The sequence below is a fragment of the Portunus trituberculatus genome, chromosome 13 (genome assembly GCF_017591435.1).
Source record: "Portunus trituberculatus isolate SZX2019 chromosome 13, ASM1759143v1, whole genome shotgun sequence".
Lineage (NCBI taxonomy): Eukaryota > Metazoa > Arthropoda > Malacostraca > Decapoda > Portunidae > Portunus > Portunus trituberculatus.
In genome coordinates, this window is record NC_059267.1 from 7,403,181 (window position 1) to 7,422,191 (window position 19,011).

A 19,011-nucleotide genomic window follows, 5' to 3' on the forward strand; every position below is an offset into this window, starting at 1 on the left:
GCACGCCCCCACACACACCCCGTCCTTTTGGCTTACCTTATGTACTATATTAGACGCTATCTAAACTGAATAGAGATTTCCATCGATACCTAAATGGAATCCACTGGTAACATGTGTGGCTGTCTCGCCACATCTACACGGCATTGCGCCCTGTTACTACAACGCTGTCTCGCCATGGCGTGTCCTCTCACTCTCATCTCAGCAGAGAACAATCTGTGGTTTTCCATTTTGAAATATTTTCCTTGTCACATGTCTAGGGAAACATCACATTTGTGTGGCGGGCGAAGAAGAAAAAGTCAAAGCTTATCCTGTGACCACCTATTGCAGAGCAACGCCTGTCTGTCATGCTCAGTTCCATCACACAAATGAACATAAGATCATAGGAAAATAAGGGAAGCTGCAAAAAGCCATCAGGCCACTGTATGAAATACATACATATACCTACATATTTGATTCCACCCTGTCTAAAAGAGCTTTGAGTCTTGTCTTCCTTCCTAAGTAAGATATAAAGAAGGAAACTTGGCAAAAGAGGAAACGAGAGCTGGCAGGAGGCGGCTCCAAGAAAACAGAAATCCGGCTGGGATAATGAGTTGGGTGGTCAGTTGTGTTTCTCAAAATTTATAACGTTGATGGTACGAACTGTTGTGCTTCGTTTATAAACACAAGGACGTTGTGACACACTACGACTTCCGCCCGCTCCCACATCGTGAAATGCTGTCACGAAATACAGCATGACCGCCGCTCTGCTACATGTATCGGTTCAAGTGAGTCAACAGATGAAGAGGGAAACAGAGATAAGGAATGGAGAAAATGAACGACAGGATTTAAAAATTAAAGAGTGATAGTGAGTAAAAAGGCAGTTGTGATGACGGTTGTGGGGAAAGACAGAGCGTAAGAAAACTGCCGCTCCGCGTCTTGTCACGATGAGATAGCAAATGTTGCCACTATTGTGCAACAGAGACGAGGAATAAGACTCCTCTGCAACCAGACCGGAGTCATTCTGGGCCCTGTGTCGACGTCACGTGGTTGTCAGGTCTTCGGTCAAGGAAACCCGCAATACGAAGGGTAGTGACGGTGAGTGTGATAATGACTTGGGAAAATAGTATAATTGTAAGATTGTTGTCAATGTATCCTGCATTTACTAGTCTGCAGTGATCCATGTTGTACTGCATTGTGTTGGTACTTGGCGCCATTACAATGTAGTATTGTGTTTGACAGGTTTTGATCGTGTTAAAGTGCTGGGGTCAGTGTAAAGGATATTGTGCTTATTAACACTCATGTGCCGGTATAGGGAGAGGTTTGTGTGTATTGCATTCTTTGGGCCCGTCAAACACTTAGTCATGTAGTCGAGCGCCAGGAAGACTGGTCAGCCGTTGTGACTTGTATTGCCTTGCCTCGTCTCCGTCAACACTCACTTCGCAGCCTGGTTTAGCTCAGCCTAGACCTTCACGCGACTAACTTCGTTGTGTCGCGGCATCTCCACGCTCTCCTTTTCGTCAGAAACTGCAGGTATTATCATGTATTTTTTTTCTTCCTCCTATCTGAATATAAACTCTCAGATGCCTGACTGCTGTCCCTCCAGGCATTCTCCTAATGTTTGCGGTCTTGGTTAAGTCACCATTACCTACGAGTAGACCACCACCAAATTCAGCACCACCGCCGCCGCCGCCGCCGCCGCCATCATCTTGGTGCTTCCACTGCGCGACAAAAGCATCTCCCCTTGGCTGTCAGTTATTAAATTCTCCTTACTTAGGTGCGCTGTCTATTCTCCTTACTTAGGTGCGCTGTCTAGGAGAGCTGCATCTGCTTCAATTCATCCCGTGTTTTCAACAAACTCAATGTCGGTGAAGAGCGACTGCCACACGAGATATGCACCAAACAGCATGTAACAAAGTGTGTACCAGTAATGAAAAATGAAATCCGATTTGCAGGAACCATAGACCGGGACACACACACACACACACACACACACACACACACACACGGCCCGGTAGCTCAGTGGTTAGAGCGCTGGCTTCACAAGCCAGAGGACCGGAATTCGATTCCCCGGCCGGGTGGAGATATTTGGGTGTGTCTCCTTTCACGTGTAGCCCCTGTTCACCTAGCAGTGAGTAGGTACGGGATGTAAATCGAGGAGTTGTGACCTTGTTGTCCCGGTGTGTGGTGTGTGCCTGGTCTCAGGCCTATCCGAAGATCGGAAATGATGAGCTCTGAGCTCGTTCCGTAGGGTAACGTCTGGCTGTCTCGTCAGAGACTGCAGCAGATCAAACAGTGAATTACACACACACACACAGTACAGTACAGTACAGGCTCCCCCCATAGGAGCTATTGAGCAAGTCCCGCCGAGCCACTGGCTGATGACCACTTCACGCGACGTATTACGTCTTGACAAATCATTTTCAATGTGCACGGATGTAACTTAGTTTCCGAGAATCAAAACAAGAAACAGTAAATGTTTCGTGCTGTACGATAATTTTGTGTCTATCGTCACAGAGATCCAGGAACCTTGACCTGCATCCAGTGGTCCCCAGTGTGGTGCCATAGAGTAATAGTCCACGGTAATGTTTCATGATAGGATTCTCAGTTTCAGTCTTGACACACACACACACACAGTTGAGTCTCATTTTATTCTGCGAGTGTGGTGCACGGAGGAGTGCGTAGGGAATGGGGCGGGATGGTCTGGCCAGGCTCGGAATTAGCAAAATGCACGTGTTTGACTTGATGAAGAAGTACTGGCAGTAATAGTAGTAGTAGTTATAGTAGTAGTAGTAGTAGTAGAAGTAATAGTAGTAGTAGTAGTAATAGTAGTAGTAGTAGTAGTAGTAGTAGTAGTAGTAGTAGTAGTAGTAGTAGTAGTAGTAGTAGTAGTAGTAGTAAGTAGTAGTAGTAGTAGTAGTAGTAGTAGTAGTAGTAGTAGTAGTTGTAGTAGTAACAGTAGTAGTAGTAGTAGTAATGGTAGTTGTTGTTGTTCCTGTCGTCGTCAGGAAACAGAGGAGATGCTTGGTGGGTGAGGAGAGTGACAGACTGATCAGCTGCCTTCTAAATCTTGATGCATGATGCTCAGTCTGCGTACTATAGGTATATAATGAACATGTATGAAATATAATAATTGGTATCCTGAATCAAGCATCCTGTGGAAGACGTAAGTGAAAAAGGGGTCGTGGAATTGAAGGAGGGCGGGTTGGAGGCAACCGCGGCCACAAAGATGCAAAACTTGGCCAAGGGAAGCGGTGGGAACAATTACTCTATATGGAGGCGGCTACGTAACTACAGTGCTCGCACACGTCACTATAAATCGGCCAGTGGCGCTCCGCGCATTAGGGTAGCACACACCACCCTATTAGTAACCAGTGTAGCCATTCTAGCAATTTTCCCGCTAGATCTAGCGAATTATTACTGTGATCTGGCTATCAAATTTTTCATCTAGCGGCTGGCGGCAGGTGTAGAACGTCATCTGACGATTTGCTAGCGATTTTTCCTTAGAGACGATGAAACTTCGGGCTTTGTGGCATTTTACAAAAGAACACATTTTAGTTATGAAAACAGGCATGTTTCATCTTGGTGTGAAATTAGTCAAATACTCGTAAATGGTATGGACAGTCTCCCGTTGGTACCAACTTGCTCAAAATTTACACACATATACCGTCTCTGTACGGATAAAAGCGCGTTTTTGATAGTCCACGCTTAAGGCAGCCTTAAGCCTGGCTTAAGGCTGACGTCATTTTGTGTTCTTTCATGTCCCCAAACTTGAGCCAGAGTGTAGCCCGCCTTAAGGCAGGGCCGGCCAAACTCAAGCCAGCTGCAGAGCAGGCTCGACTTTCCGCTAGCCAGTTGTGACGTCACATGTAAATAAACAAATGATAAGACATGACGAATGAATGCTCCATTAGCTGCTGTTGATATTTCTGCACCAAACTGAATGCTGTTTCAGTATCTTCTGGTATCTCTGGCAAGTCTGGAAACATGATGGACTGGACTGTTGATGCAGGGAGGAAAGATAGCAACTAGGATGATACCAGCTTTGAAGCGCCTGGAGTATAGAGATAGATTAAAGGCATTAAACATGTTTTCATTTGAGAGATGTATAAGAGGGGATATTTAAAATGTTCTCAGATACAAACTACATAGATGTGAGATCTTTCTTTACCTTAGAGGAGGGAAGTAGGACTAGAAATCATGGCAGGAAGATTAGAAAGCAAGGCTGCAGGTTAGATATAAGAAAATATTTCTTTAGTCATAGGGTGGTAGACTTCTGGCATGCATTGCCAGAGACGGTTGTAAATAGCACTAGTTTGACAATGTTTAAAAACAGATTAGATAAGCACTTAAATTTATTAGATTTATAATTATGTATAGCGCTGCATGATAGTTTTTATAAGAAATTTACTATAGTTAAACAAGACATGATCCCCATGTATGGGGACCACAAATTGTAGAAGATTTCGCTGCAGGACTTACCCCTGTTAATGGGCCAAATATTTAGAATTAGTATATAATGTATTGTGTACTTGTAAGTGTAACTTTAAGTACTGATGACGAGGTCGCTGTGCGACTGATACAGGATAACCTAGATGGGCCCTGGTGGCCCTTTGCTATCCTATTATTTATGTTATGTTATGTTATGTTATGTTATGGAGGAAAGATAAGTTACAAAGTTGCAGCATATCTTCCTGTTCCTGTTCGTCTGCCATCTTTATTGTTGTCATCTGTCAGCTGCGAAGGTCTAGCAGGCCCGTTTTCCATTGTCCCAGGTTCTGCTTAAGCCTGCCTTAAGGCGAGGTCTAGCCGTAGGGGCATTAAAAAACGCAGCTAAATGTGCGCGATAAGGTGTTTGCAGAGGACGTAGGTAATCACCTACGACCCGCTAGGCGTTTTCAGTAGCGTTACCGCAAGGCCAAACATGTTTGAGTTTACGCTGTACAGGACGATGCTGAGGACACCGTCGCTTCTGCCGGACGATCGTGTCACCGTGATCTCAATCCCTGGGAAAAGTTATCGTACACATCAGTCGCCAGCGCTGTGGTCAAGGCGTAAACACAGCAGCATGGTGGAAGAGTTTGGAGATTTATTCCTTGATGGGGAGTATTATAGGTCACCAGTGTTTCATCATATGTATATGCCGAGGGCCGAGCAACGCAATACTTCTCAAAATTGCAGGTCTTCAGTCCTTGGAAGATGAACAGTGATTTAATCTACGCGGGCTTGTTTTGAAGAGGTTCCATTGTAAATGTATGGCTGCGGTTTTCTGACACCTAAATAGTTGAATTGCGTCAATACTAAGCAGATAATGTATTTTACCATCATTCATTACTTTATGATATAAGGATTTGCAACAATATTATCATTTTTATTCACCTAATAATAGAAAAGTAACTCCACTATTGTATCGAAGTCACGAGTAAAAGAATGGAATCGGACAACACCCACAAGGCAGAAAACGAAAAGGATATATATCAAAGTAAAAAAGAAAACAATCAATTACATAGAATCGATGAGTTTTATGTTTAGTTCTCAAACGTGGACGTGTTTAGTAAAGATAAGATTGATGAACTTAGAGCAAGAATATGTGAAGAACAAACACCTCCTAGCGTAATTGCTATCCAAGAAGTAAAACTTAAATTTCTTAGATTTGAAAGAGAAAAAGTGGAATACAAGTTTGATGGCTATGAAATGTATGATAAAAACTTGTCACAGGTGGAACTGGGAAGGGGTATCTTGTTATATATTAAAAGTAATATACAGCATGACTTAATAGAGCTTAAAAATTACGCTTCTGAATATATTGCAACAAAAACTAAAGGTGAATTTGATGATGTACTGCTGGTATCTATATACAGGAGTCCAAATAGTCAATGGGAAAATAATGAAAGGCTTATAAGGTTGCTACAAGAAATCAGTGAATATAACACAAAACATAAGTTAATAGTTGGAGATTTTAATCTGCCTAATGTAAAGTGGGAAAACCAAACTTGTCGGCATGGAAATGATAATTTAAGTTTAAACTTTGTTGAAAAAATTCGTGACTGTTTCTTTCTTCAACACGTTACGGAAATTACAAAGTTTAGAGGAGAAAATGTTGGAAATACTCTTGATTTGATATTTAAGAGAATATTAAGATTGGAAGCCCACTGGGGAAAAGTGACCATGGCTGTGTGCAATTCAAGTGTAGTATAGAACCACAGAAGGAAGAGTATAAGCAATATGTTTATTTATATGAAAAAGCGGATTACAGTAAACTGGGTGAATTATTATCCACAAAGTGAGATGAATATCTTAATTACCAAGATGTAGAGGTGATGTGGGATAAGTTTAAAAAGAAATTCCAGGAAGCTATCAATATTTGTGTTCCGAAAAAGGAGTTTGTAAGTCGAGAAAGGCTGAGGAAAAGAACAAATCAAGGCTTGATGATGAATAGGAAATTGTGGTCTAATATTAAGAAAAAACAAATTTTGGATGAGACTTAAGTGAATGAATGAGGCAGGAGAAAGCATCACAAGAGAATACAGCCTGGTCGATTTAGAGTACAGACAACTTAACAATCAGGTTAGACGAGAAACAAGGAGAGCAGTGAAAAGTAATGAGAAAGTGATTGCTAAAAATGTTAAATCAATTACAAAAATAGTTTGGAAATATGTACAGTCAAAGACAAAAACTGCAGCCGGTATAAGAAATTTGTACATGAATAAGGAAAAACAGCAGAAACACTAAATGATAAAGAGAAAGCCACAGTATTAGCGGAGTATTTTAATACAGTGTTCACTAGGGAACCTGAGGGAGAAGTACCAACCATGCAGGTGAAGATGTTAAACTCGCTATTGATAATTTAAAAAGGGACAAGGCACCAGGTCCCGAAGGTTTTCACCTAGGATAATTAAGGAGGTGAGGAACAAAATAGCATGTTCATAACGAATTATATTTGATTTATCAATAAAGCAGGGCAAATTGCCCAAGGATTGGAATTCTGCAAATATTACGGCACTACACAAGAAAGGGATACAAAGGACCCAGAAAATTATAGACCGGTTAGCCTGACTTGTGTAATTTGCAAGTTGATGGAGACCATAATTAGAAGAAAAATTATTGATCATCTTAAGAAAAATGAGCTTACCACAAGGAAACAATATGGTTTCATGAGTGGACATTCAATAGTGCTTCAACTAACTATAATGGTAAAATGGACAAGTATATTAGATGAAGGAAGAATTGTGGATGTCGCTTATTGTGATTTTAAGAAGGCGTTTGACACAGTGCCTCACAGACGATTGTTGGAGAAAATAAAAAGCTTCAATGTAGGAGGTAATATCTTGAAATGGATTTCGGATTTTCTTGGAGGAAGACAATAGCGGGTAATCGTAAATGGTACAAGTTCAGACTGGAAGGAAGTGATAAGTGGAGTGCCTCCTGTCTTGTTTGCTATGTATATTAATGACCTTCCAGAAGTAATATAGAATAGCAAGATGTTTTTGTATTCAGAATGATAAAGGATGAGAGGGATTGTAGAAAATTACAATAAGATATCAATAGAATGAATGAATGGTCAAAGAAATGGTTATTAAGGTTTTACCAAAATTAAGAAATGCAATTTGATGAGAATTGGTAAAACAAATACAGGTATGTTTCAATATACTATGGATGAAGGTTTGAACCAGATTAAAGCAGAGAAAGACTTAGGGGTAAAGATCGACCTGGAGTTAAATTTCAAGGAACATTTTGCGGAAAAAATTAAATAAAGCTAATAGGATGGTTAGATTAATAATGACATTCGTTAGCATGGATGAGGAAATATTTAAATCTTTGTATGTGGCATTGATTCGACCACACCTGGAATATGCCAATCAGGTGTGGTGTCCTTACATGAAGAAGGATGTGGAGGCTTATGAAAGGGTTCAGCGCAGGGCAACAAAAGTAGTACCGGGTTTGAAGGATCTCTTATGAGGAAAGGCTGAAGAAACTAGACCTACCAACGTTGACATATAGAAGATCAAGAGGAGATATGGTAGAAACCTTTAGAATTATCATTGGACTATATGACAAAGATGTATGTCAAGATGTATGTATTACAAGTACACGTACAGGTTTTGGGCACCGTCTCAATGTGGCCTGGTGGATTGTGTGACTCTTGACCATTTGATTGTTCTTCAACAGAGTCACAAAGTCATGGCGGAGAATGAGGTGACCTGGCTGCGTCCCGCCACAGACATCGAGACGCTCTTCACTCAGATTCAGGAGACAGCGGGGCTCTTGGTGTCCACGTATGGCCTTACGATCCGCACGGCACAACCTTTGAAGGACGAGCAGGTGCAGGAAGCTCTCGTGCATCTATTCAGGTTAGTGACTCTTCCTCAAAATGTCCAGCAAACGTCCAGATCTTCACAGCTGTTAGCGTACAAATATGTTTGTATATCGAAGTAAATATTGTGTCTCCTAACAGAAAGGTGCCCACGCTGAGGCTGTGCTTCCGGCGCAAAGAGGACGTCTTCTGGACTTGTGAAATGAAACGAGAACATATCGACTTTAAGGTTTGGTACTTGTCAAGAGTTGTGAAAAAGTGAAGTAGACATTTTGTATGATGGTGAATTACTGGTCTGAAGATATTTTCCTTTTCCTTATCTCTCAGGCTGTGGACAGGAGTGACCAGCTGAAGTTACAGGAAGAATTAATGAACCACCAGTTTAACAACAGCGAGGGGCCGTTGTGGTGCGCTAGGCTTCTTGAGCACAACTCGTGTGGCGGCACCACCAGTCCGGGATTGGAGGCTTCCTTTCCCTACAGCCGCAGTCTCGTGCTGGCCAACCATCACGGCATCGCTGACGGCACAACCAACTGTCGAACCGTGAATTGTTTCCTCCGAATCCTGGACGACGTCATCGCTGGCAATCCCATTGACGACAGTGAACAGTTGGGCGAGTTGGCCAGCGGCGAGGAGACGGCAACCTTATTGGCGGTCACAGAAGAGGAACTTAAGGAAAATACAGAGAATCTGGAGCAAGCCGTTGAAGAGTATAAAAAGCAACACGAAAAGGAGAAACTCATTGTCCGAGCTTTTCCTAACCAGGATGACCCCAACTATATCACCAAAATCATCTCAGAGACTCTGGACGAAGAAACAACCAGTCGCTTCTTCCGGCGATGCAAGCAGGAGGGAGTCACGGTGAACAGCGGCTTTACGGCGTTGACCAATTGCTCATTAGTGGACTTAGTGAGGGAGACGGGAATGAAGCAAGACAACTACCCGCTTCAAGTGACTCACGCCGTCAACATGCGGCGCTACTGGCAAGGAGACGTGTCCCGGGCTCTGGGGTGCCACATAGCAGTCATTTCCCTGCATGAAACCCTCACTCACCAGTGGAGAGACAACTTTTGGCAGTACACGCGGGACCTCCACACCAAGGTCCATGACAGTCTGAAGGACAAGGGACCTTTGAAGTATTGGATATACTATTTCATGGTTAAGGGAGACGATGCGGTCGAGAATATGCTAAAGGGAAGGCCGGAGGTGGACAGTGACTACTGTTTAGCCAACATTGGGAACCTGGATCACCTCATTCCTACAGATGGTGACCACGCCCGCCTCGCCCACTTGGTGCGCACCACACAGTGCTGGAATGAACGAATCTGTCACATGTTGCATTCGCTGCGTGGCCGCCTCCTGTATAACCTTTGTTACACCAGTGATTCCTTAACCGAACAACAGGCACGCAGGTTTACGGATCTCATCTTCCAGAACCTCAAGGATATGATATGAATGGCAGTCACCGTCAGCCCGAAACAGTCACTACATCATGTCACCTGCCTGACCCAGGAATGAGATCATTGTTGAGCTACGCTTGTCTGTCACACTCAGTTCCATCACACAAAAAATATAAGATCATAAGAAAATACGGGAAACAGCAAAAAGCCATCAGGCCACTATATGAAATACATATACTTATACCTACATATTTGATTCCACCCGGTTTAAAAGGGTTTATAAGTGTTGTCTTTCTTAGAGAGACAACAGGGAGCAGCTTGTCTTTCTTCCTAAGCAAGACGTAAAGAAGAAAATTTAGCCTGTACAACCTTTGTTACACCAGTGATTCCTTAACCGAACAACAGGCACGCTGGTTTACGGATCTCATCTTCCAGAACTTCAAGGACATGATATGAATGGCAGCCACCCTCAGCCCGCAACAGTCACTACACCATGTCACCTGCCGAGGTTTGTAGGCCTGACCCAGGAATGAGATCACATAATAGTAAATGGGATAAACAAGCATCAGTAGACCATTAGGACTTAGAACACCATCCTCTTGCCTTATCTGATGTACTATATTAGACGCTAACAAAACTGAATAGAGATTTCCATCGATACCTAAATGGAATCCACTGGTAACATGTGTGGCTGGGCACTTTTCTATAACATATTCAGTTTGTGTCTCGCCACATCTACACGGCATTCCGCCCTGTTACTACAACTCTCTATCTCGCCATGGCGTGTCCTCTCACTCTCATCTCAACAGAGAACAATCAGTGGTATTCTATTTTGAAATTTTTTTTTCTTATCACACAGTGCAGAGAAAATATAACACTTGTGTGGCCTGTGGAAAAGAAAGTGTCAATGCTTCTCCTACGACCACCTATTGTTGAGCTGCGCTTGTCTGTCACGCTCAGTTCCATCACACAAAAGAACATAAGATCATAGGAAAATAAGGGGAGCTGCAAAAAGCCATCAGGCCACTGTATGAAATACGTATACATATACCTACATATTTGATTCCACCCGGTTTAAAAGAGCTTTATAAGTGTTGTCTTTCTTAGAGAGACAACAGAGAGCAGCTTGTCTTTCTTCCTAAGCAAGACGTAAAGAAGAAAACTTAGAAGCGACAGCTGGCATGTGGCGATTTTGAGAAGACACCAAACTGGCTGGGATAATGAGTTGGGTGGTCAGTTATGTTTCTCAAAATTTGTAACGTTGATGGTGCTAACTGTTGTGCTTCGTTTATAAACACAAGGACGTTGTGACACACCACGACTTCTGCCCGCTCCCACATCGTGAAATGCTGTCACGAAATATATACTACGTGATCGCCGCTCTGCTACACGTATCGGTTTAAATGAGTCAACAGTTGAAGAGGGAAACATAGATAAGAAATGGAGAAAACGAACGACAGGAATCAAAGATTAAACAGTGATAATGAAAAAAATTACAGTTGTGATGACGGATGTGGTAAAGAAAGAGCGTAAGAAAACTGCCGTTCCGCGTCTTATCACGATGAGATAGCAAATGTGGCCACTATTGCACAACTGACTCTGACAATAAGGAACCACTACAGCCAGACCGCAGTCATTCTGGGCCCTGTGTCGACGTCGCGTGGTTGTCAAGTCTTCTCTCAAGGAAACCCGCTATACGAAGGATAGTGACGGTGAGTGCGATGGTGACTTGGGAAAATAGTATAATTGTTGTAAACTGACGCAGTCAAAGAAGAAAGAAGAAATAACAGAAAAGAAACAAGAGAAGACAATAGAATGAGAGGAATAGAAACCTAAATAAGGAAGAAGAAAAAATAGAGAAAAACAAAAAACATTGTACCATGTAGTAGGATTTTGGTAGGGTCTTGACAGTAACTAATCGAAGATCTACCTGAAGGTCTACCCATGACCTGACTCAGACAAAAATGTAAACATAAGGAGACAAATATATGGGAGGAGCTTGAAAGAAATACAGTGGAGGCACACATGGTCTTGACCTGAGGGAAGAAGAGGCACCGCAGGCGAGGGGACACTAGCTAGACGCCCATATCGTGCCTCGGATACCCGGATTGGGTGAACTATATAGTGCCTAGTGGGCGTGTCTATGTACAATGTATTTTTGTGGATTGGGTCAAGATATATTTTGCCATGCCTAAGGGTGTGTCTGGTGACTTGTGTTACTGTGGATTGAGTCAAGATGCATTGCCACGCCTGAGGGTGTAAAAAAAAACACGTGTATTACTGTGGATTGGATTAAAAAGTACATTGCCACACCTATGGGCGTGATCTAAGTAAGGTATGCATTTCTGCTTGGAAAATAGGTGAACTAACAACCTACGGGTATAAAATAGGATGTAACTAAGAGAGAGAGGGGTTGGGAGTGCCAGTCAAGAAAAGGAAGAAGAGGAGTCCTGACCGGAGAGGCGTCAGAGGCGACATGGAGAAAATCAATCTTGTGTTATTAAGTGAAGCTTAAACAGTTGGTGATGCAGTCTCAGTTATTTATAATTTCATGGAGTTAGAGAAGGAAACAATATTTTAGGATGTTATATTTGTAAGATGTTTAAATTGAAGATTTGTGTTTGATTTGATATGTTGTGTGATTTTGACTTGAATATGTTGAATGATTTTGACTATGAATTTTGATGTTTGGATTTTTTATGAGAAACTTTTGAGAACTGTGTCAAATATATGGAGAGATAATTTGCTACTTGCCGAAGTAATTACTGATGAGTATTTGTGCATTTCATTTTAATCTAATGAAACGTAGAAAATCTTGCTGTGTAAAATATATTACCTTGTGGTTATTAATATATTACCTCACAAAATCGTGCAATTGCCCTTGCGAGAGAGTGCAAGAGAGGCATCACGAAATAATTGTAAGATTGTTGTCAATGTATCCTGCATTTACTAGTCTGCAGTGATCCATGTTGTACTGCATTGTGTTGGTACTTGGCGCCATTACAATGTAGTATTGTGTTTGACAGGTTTTGATCGTGTTAAAGTGCTGGGGTCAGTGTAAAGGATATGTGCCGGTATAGGGAGAGGTTTGCTTGTATTGCATTCTTTGGGCCCGTCAAACACTTAGTCATGTAGTCGAGCGCCAGGAAGACTGGTCAGCCGTTGTGACTCGTATTGCCTTGCCTCGTCTCCGTCAACACTCACTTCGCAGCCTGGTTTAGCTCAGCCTAGACCTTCACACGACTAACTTCGTTGTGTCGCGGCCCCTCCACGCTCTCCTTTTCGTCAGTAACTGCAGGTATTATCATGTATTTTCCTTTCTTCCTCCTATCTGAATATCAACTCTCAGATGCCTGACTGCTGTCCCTCCAGGCATTCTCCTAATGTTTGCGGTCTTGGTTAAGTCACCATTACCTACGAGTAGACCACCACCACCTTCAGCACCACTGCCTCCGCCGCCGCCGCCATCATCTTGGTACTTTCACTGCGCGACAAAAGCATCTCCCCTTGGCTGTCAGTTATTAAATTCTCCTTACTTAGGTGCGCTGTCTAGGAGAGCTGCATCTGCTTCAATGCATCCCGTGTTTTCAACAAACTTAATGTCGGTGAAGAGCGACTGCCACACGAGATATGCACCAAACAGCATGTAACAAAGTGTGTACCAGTAATGAAAAATGAAATCCGATTTGCAGGAACCATAGACCGGGACACACACACACACACACACACACACACACACAGTGGTTAGAGCGCTGGCTTCACACACACACACACACACGACACACGGAGACTCCTTTCACGTAGACCTAGCAGTGAGTAGGTACGGGATGTAAATCGAGGAGTTGTGACCTTGTTGTCCCGGTGTGTGGTGTGCCTGGTCTCAGACCTATCCCAAGATCGGAAACACACACACTGACACACACACACACACACACACACACACACACACACACACACACACACACACACACAGTACAGTACAGTACAGGCTCCCCCCATAGGAGCTATTGAGCAAGTCCCGCCGAGCCACTGGCTGATGACCACTTCACGCGACGTATTACGTCTTGACAAATCATTTTCAATGTGCACGGATGTAACTTAGTTTCCGAGAATCAAAACAAGAAACAGTAAATGTTTCGTGCTGTACGATAATTTTGTGTCTATCGTCACAGAGATCCAGGAACCTTGACCTGCATCCGGTGGTCCCCAGTGTGGTGCCATGGAGTAATAGTCCACGGTAATGTTTCATGATAGGATTCTCAGTTGCAGTATTGACTTGTTGAGGTAACTAAGACACTGTGGCTACTGCTTCTTTACGGGTTACCCTTTCTGCAGTTTAGGAGTTCAGAGATGAATGTGAAACTCGCAAGAAAGAAAGAAAAAAGTCTGCACTGCATTGTAATAATAATAATAATAATAATAATAATACGGTTTATTAATTTGGCAGTGCCACAACAAGTTTACACTGAAAATGTACAGGGGGGGGGGACTTTAAAACAATGAAATCCTTAACCTAACTATGAATCTAACTTAACCAAGAATTAAATTATTGATTTCATTGATTTATTTATTTATGGCTCGCACCATAGTGGGCACCGCGCTAAGGTGGTACCGTTCAGTGCGCGGTGCTCTTAAGGGCGCCACGCGATTCTGGTGTCTGGTGGCGCGGGCAGGGAGAAGCACGTCTGAAGGTAGCAGGTGGCGGAGACGTGGATGATGCAGCAGCTTTTCCCCAAATTTTCCAAGGCTTCCTGGTGTCTTGTGGCCAGCCTCGGCAGACTCAGGCAGGTCAGGGCGTCCTCTTAGGACCTGTAGGCAGGCCCAAGGATGACTCTCAACGCCCTCTTCTGAACCCTCTCCAGCTGTTGCCGTTGTGTGAGGTTCAGGGAATATATGTATACAAATCAGAATACCACACTGACGTATTGGCGATTATGAACACACACACACACACACACGGCCCGGTAGCTCAGTGGTTAGAGCGCTGGCTTCACAAGCCAGATGACCGGGGTTCGATTCTCCGGCCGGGTGGAGATATTTGGGTGTGTCTCCTTTCACGTGTAGCCCCTGTTCACCTAACAGTGAGAAGGTACGGGATGTAAATCGAGGAGTTGTGACCTTGTTGTCCCGGTGTGTGGTGTGTGCCTGGTCTCAGACCAATCCGAAGATCGGAAATAATGAGCTCTGAGCTCGTTCCGTAGGGTAACGTCTGGCTGCAGCAGATCAAACAGTGAATTACACACACACACACCGCCTAGTGTAGTGGTTAGCACGCTCGACTCACAATCGAGAGGGCCGGGTTCGAGTCCCGGTAAGCGGCGAGGCAAATGGGCAAGCCTCTTAATGTGTGGGCCCTATTCACCTAGCAGTAAATAGGTACGGGATGTAACTCGAGGGGTTGTGGCCTCGCTTTCCCGGTGTGTGGAGTGTGTTGTGGTCTCAGTCCTACCCGAAGATCGGTCTATGAGCTCTGAGCTCTCTCCATAATGGGGAAGACTGGCTGGGTGACCAGCAGGCGACCGAGGTGAGGTGAGGTGAGGTGAATTACATACACACAAAGAGCCAAATTGATCAGTTGAGTCTCACTTTATTCTGTGAGTGTGGTGCACGGAGGAGTGCGTAGGGAATGGGGCAGGATGGTCTGGCGAGGCTTGGAATTAGCAAACTGCACGTGTTTGACTTGATGAAGAAGTACTAGCAGTAGTAGTAGTTGTAGTAGTAGTAGTGGTAGTAGTAGCAGTAATAATGTAGTTGTAGTGGTAGTTGTTGTTGTTGTCGTCATCGTCAGGAGACAGAGATGCTTGGTGGGTAAGGAGAGTGACAGACTGATCAGCTGCCTTCTAAATCTTAATGCATGATGCTCAGTCTGCGTACTATAGGTATATAATGAACATGTATGAAATATAATAATTGGTATTCTGAATCAAGCATCCTGTGGAAGACGTAAGTGAAAAAGGGGTCGTGGAATTGAAGGAGGGCGGGTTGGAGGCAACCGCGGCCACAAAGATGCATAACTTAGCCAAGGGAAGCGGTGGGAACAAGTACTCTATAAATCAGTGATAGTCAACCTGGGTGCATGGTGCACCCCAGGGTGCATGATTTTTTTCAAAGGGTACATGGAAATAATGGGGTACATGGAGGGGTACATGACAAGGAAATACAAAAGGTATACACATATAATTATATTGTTTTATTATACAGTTACCACCTATATAATTGTTTAGGACCAAGTAGCTATTTTTTATATTTAAAATAGAGACCTAATACTTTTATTTATATATTTTCGGTCTTAAAAATAAAAAACAATGTGATTTTTTTTTTTTTTTTTTTTTTTTTGTCGACGGCGCTAGGGTACATGAATTTTTCAAGAGCTCCCGGAAGGGTGCATGATCTTAGAAAAGGTTGAAGAACACTGCTCTATATGGTGGCAGCTATGTAACTACAGCTGGCAGCCACTTGTCTAGCTTCATTATGGGTGCTCACACTGGTCACCACAACCAGGCCAGTGGAGCTCCGGGTATTAGGGTAACACACACCACCCTGTTAGTAACCTTAGATGAAGGATTCTAGAAGAATATACGGGTTCAATGGGCTGCCTGGAGAAACTGATTAGAGAGTGTAGCTTCTAACAGAAGGCGCGCGGGTCGCACGTAGTAAGGGGGTGAGGAATGGGATGTCCATCAGCGGAGGAGGATGAGCGCCGTTACAAGATTCACATCAAGGAATATACAGAGAGGAAGTTGTGGTGTGGGTTAAAGTTTGGAGGACAGCGACGGTGCTGCCATCTGTTAGAAGTGAGTAATTTCATAGAAAACGTTTTCAGGAGTAACTTAAGATTTCTCCCATGCTTCCTCCCCACCACCTATTTTTCCTGCATTCTCTCGTGGTTATGGACTTATAATATATATATATATATATATGTATATATATATATATATATATATATATATATATATATATATATATATATATATATATATATATATATATATATATATATATATATATATATATATATATATATATATATATATATATATATATATATATATATATATATATATATATATATATATATATATATATATATATATATATATATATATATATATATATATATATATATATATATATATATATATATATATATATATATATATATATATATATATATATATATATATATATATATATATATATATATATATATATATATATATGCCCGCCTCCGTCTGAGCCACACCATACTCCTCACTTGCACCGCATACGTCTGTCTCGTGACCCTTCTGCCCTTGGTGTAGGACTACCCCTGATGCCATAGATAGAACATTTCCTGCTTCAATGCCCACGCTTCCCCTCTCAACATACTGCACTACGCTCCCAGCTCTCTGCCCTGGCCATCACAGCAATGGACATGCCCACTCACCTCATGGCGGCCTCAGGCGTCCACCCCTCCTGGCAACCTGCTGTCCTTCACCTTACTTGTGCCTTCTTGAGGAAGACACCCTATGTGATACCCACATAGGGCTACCCCAGGGCTCATAAGGATCCATAGATCTTCTTGGCTTTATCTGTTGGTTCTTTATGAGCCCTTGGGTAGTCCTGTGTGGGTATTACAGGCGTGGTAGCTGGCCGGTCTTCCTCAAGAAGGAACAGGTAAGGCTTAGGACAGCAGGTTGCTGGGACGGGTGGACGCCTGAGGCCGCCAGGAGGGTGAGCAGATCGAGTGATGTGATGGCCAGGGTGGAGAGCCGGGCGCGTAGTGCAGTATGTTGAGAGTGGAAGCGTGGGCATTGAAGCAGGAAATGTTCCATGGCCTCACGGGTAGTCCTACACCAAAGGCAGAAGGGTTCAGGAGACAAACAAAACACTTTCTGGATGAGATCAGTGTGCATGATAGTATTGCGCTTTTTAGGTCTTTATTATTTTTCTTGTTTTTGGTTTTCATCACCAGTAAACCTTTGTGGCCTGCCTAAGTCATGTATTATTGGTATAACAATTGTCTTTCATTTTCTTGGCAAAGCACTATTGTAACTTTTATCCCCATGAAATATCTTGTCTCAGTTTTGCCTGCAGAATATAAACCCGCCTCTATCATTTATCCTTCATTGAGTCATTGATTGTTTCATTGCTAAATGATTTAATAATGTCTGTACAATTTTTAATCCTCTACCACTTCCTTTTGGTGTTAGGAGCGGTTTGACAACACATGTTGCTCTCGCGGTCCGTGAGCTCCAGGCACAGCTATCTAGCGGTTCAATCTCTCCTCCCTCCTCCTGTGTAACGTGACCTTCTTAACGAACAAAATGGACGACTTGGTTGTGTCGATGCGATCAACCCATGCTGACATTGTGGCGATCACTGAGGCGTGGCGAATAGTACCTGAAGTATGCATGATGCAGGACTCAACTCTTCCACCAAGTAAGGTCAGAGAGAAGAGGAGGGAGAGTAGCGGTTTCTTGCCGATCCACCCTCAGCCCATCACACCTCCCGGTGGTGGTTGTCCCCTTCGGAGCGGAGGTCCTCTGGATACTGTGACTCCATCCTCCCACCCTCAAGATGCAGCCTTCATTATCCTCAGTGTCGCATACCACCTCCCCCACAGCACAACTACTCATTGAGCACATCATAAACACGGCTGACACTCTCAGAATGCTGCCAAGCTGGTTATCTGTGGCGACTTTAACAGACTAGATGTGAGTGAAATACTATACCAGCTACACCTAACGCAAGTCGTTGGCTTCCCCATCCTCTAACAAGCTAAATTCGACCTTATCATGACTGACCTAAGTCATCACTACTCCCCTCCCCAGCCTCTACCCCTCTCCATCTTATGGTGCCCCTTCCCCATCACCTCAACTCCCCCCACTTCAAGGTCATCAAGACCTACCGACCTATGCCTGACTCTTCCCTCAGGATGTTTCGACAATGGGTAAGACGTACATACCACGTGGCACAATTTTGTTACCACCACAACAAAAGCCTTCCACTACTACTTCCCAGCAAAGAATGTCACAGTGCGCCCATCTAATGCTTCGTGGATGACGACCCGCATTAAAAGGCTCATTAAGCAGAGGAACTGGGCCTTCCATACTTACCCAATACAGCAAGCAAGCAAGTCATTATCCAAACAGAATTCACCAACTCAAACTCACCAACAACAGACAATGGTATGATAAAATCAAGGCTTTGTGTGGTCTACAAAAGCAGTCCTCTCCTTTTCCTTGTACCTCACACCTCCCCGCGGACAAATAAACAGACGAAATAAACTCTCATTTCGCCACCATCTGTCAAACCTTCCCATCCCTTTACTTCTCAACT

The 19,011-nt window shown here is 43.3% G+C and overlaps 2 protein-coding genes across 6 annotated transcripts in view; one reads left to right on the plus strand and one right to left on the minus strand.

Annotated features, from left to right (window-relative positions):
- The window catches only part of LOC123503082 (rap guanine nucleotide exchange factor 4-like), a 261,095-nt gene that overhangs the window by 85,928 nt on the left and 156,156 nt on the right, over positions 1 to 19,011 (minus strand). The window lies entirely within an intron of this gene.
- LOC123503085 lies at positions 919 to 12,507 on the plus strand. The gene is made up of 4 exons (XM_045252506.1): positions 919 to 1,074; positions 8,146 to 8,327; positions 8,432 to 8,519; positions 8,618 to 12,507. Exons 2-4 carry the CDS (start codon positions 8,158 to 8,160, stop codon positions 9,743 to 9,745), a joined length of 1,386 nt encoding a protein of 461 aa, XP_045108441.1. The 5' UTR covers positions 919 to 1,074; positions 8,146 to 8,157; the 3' UTR covers positions 9,746 to 12,507.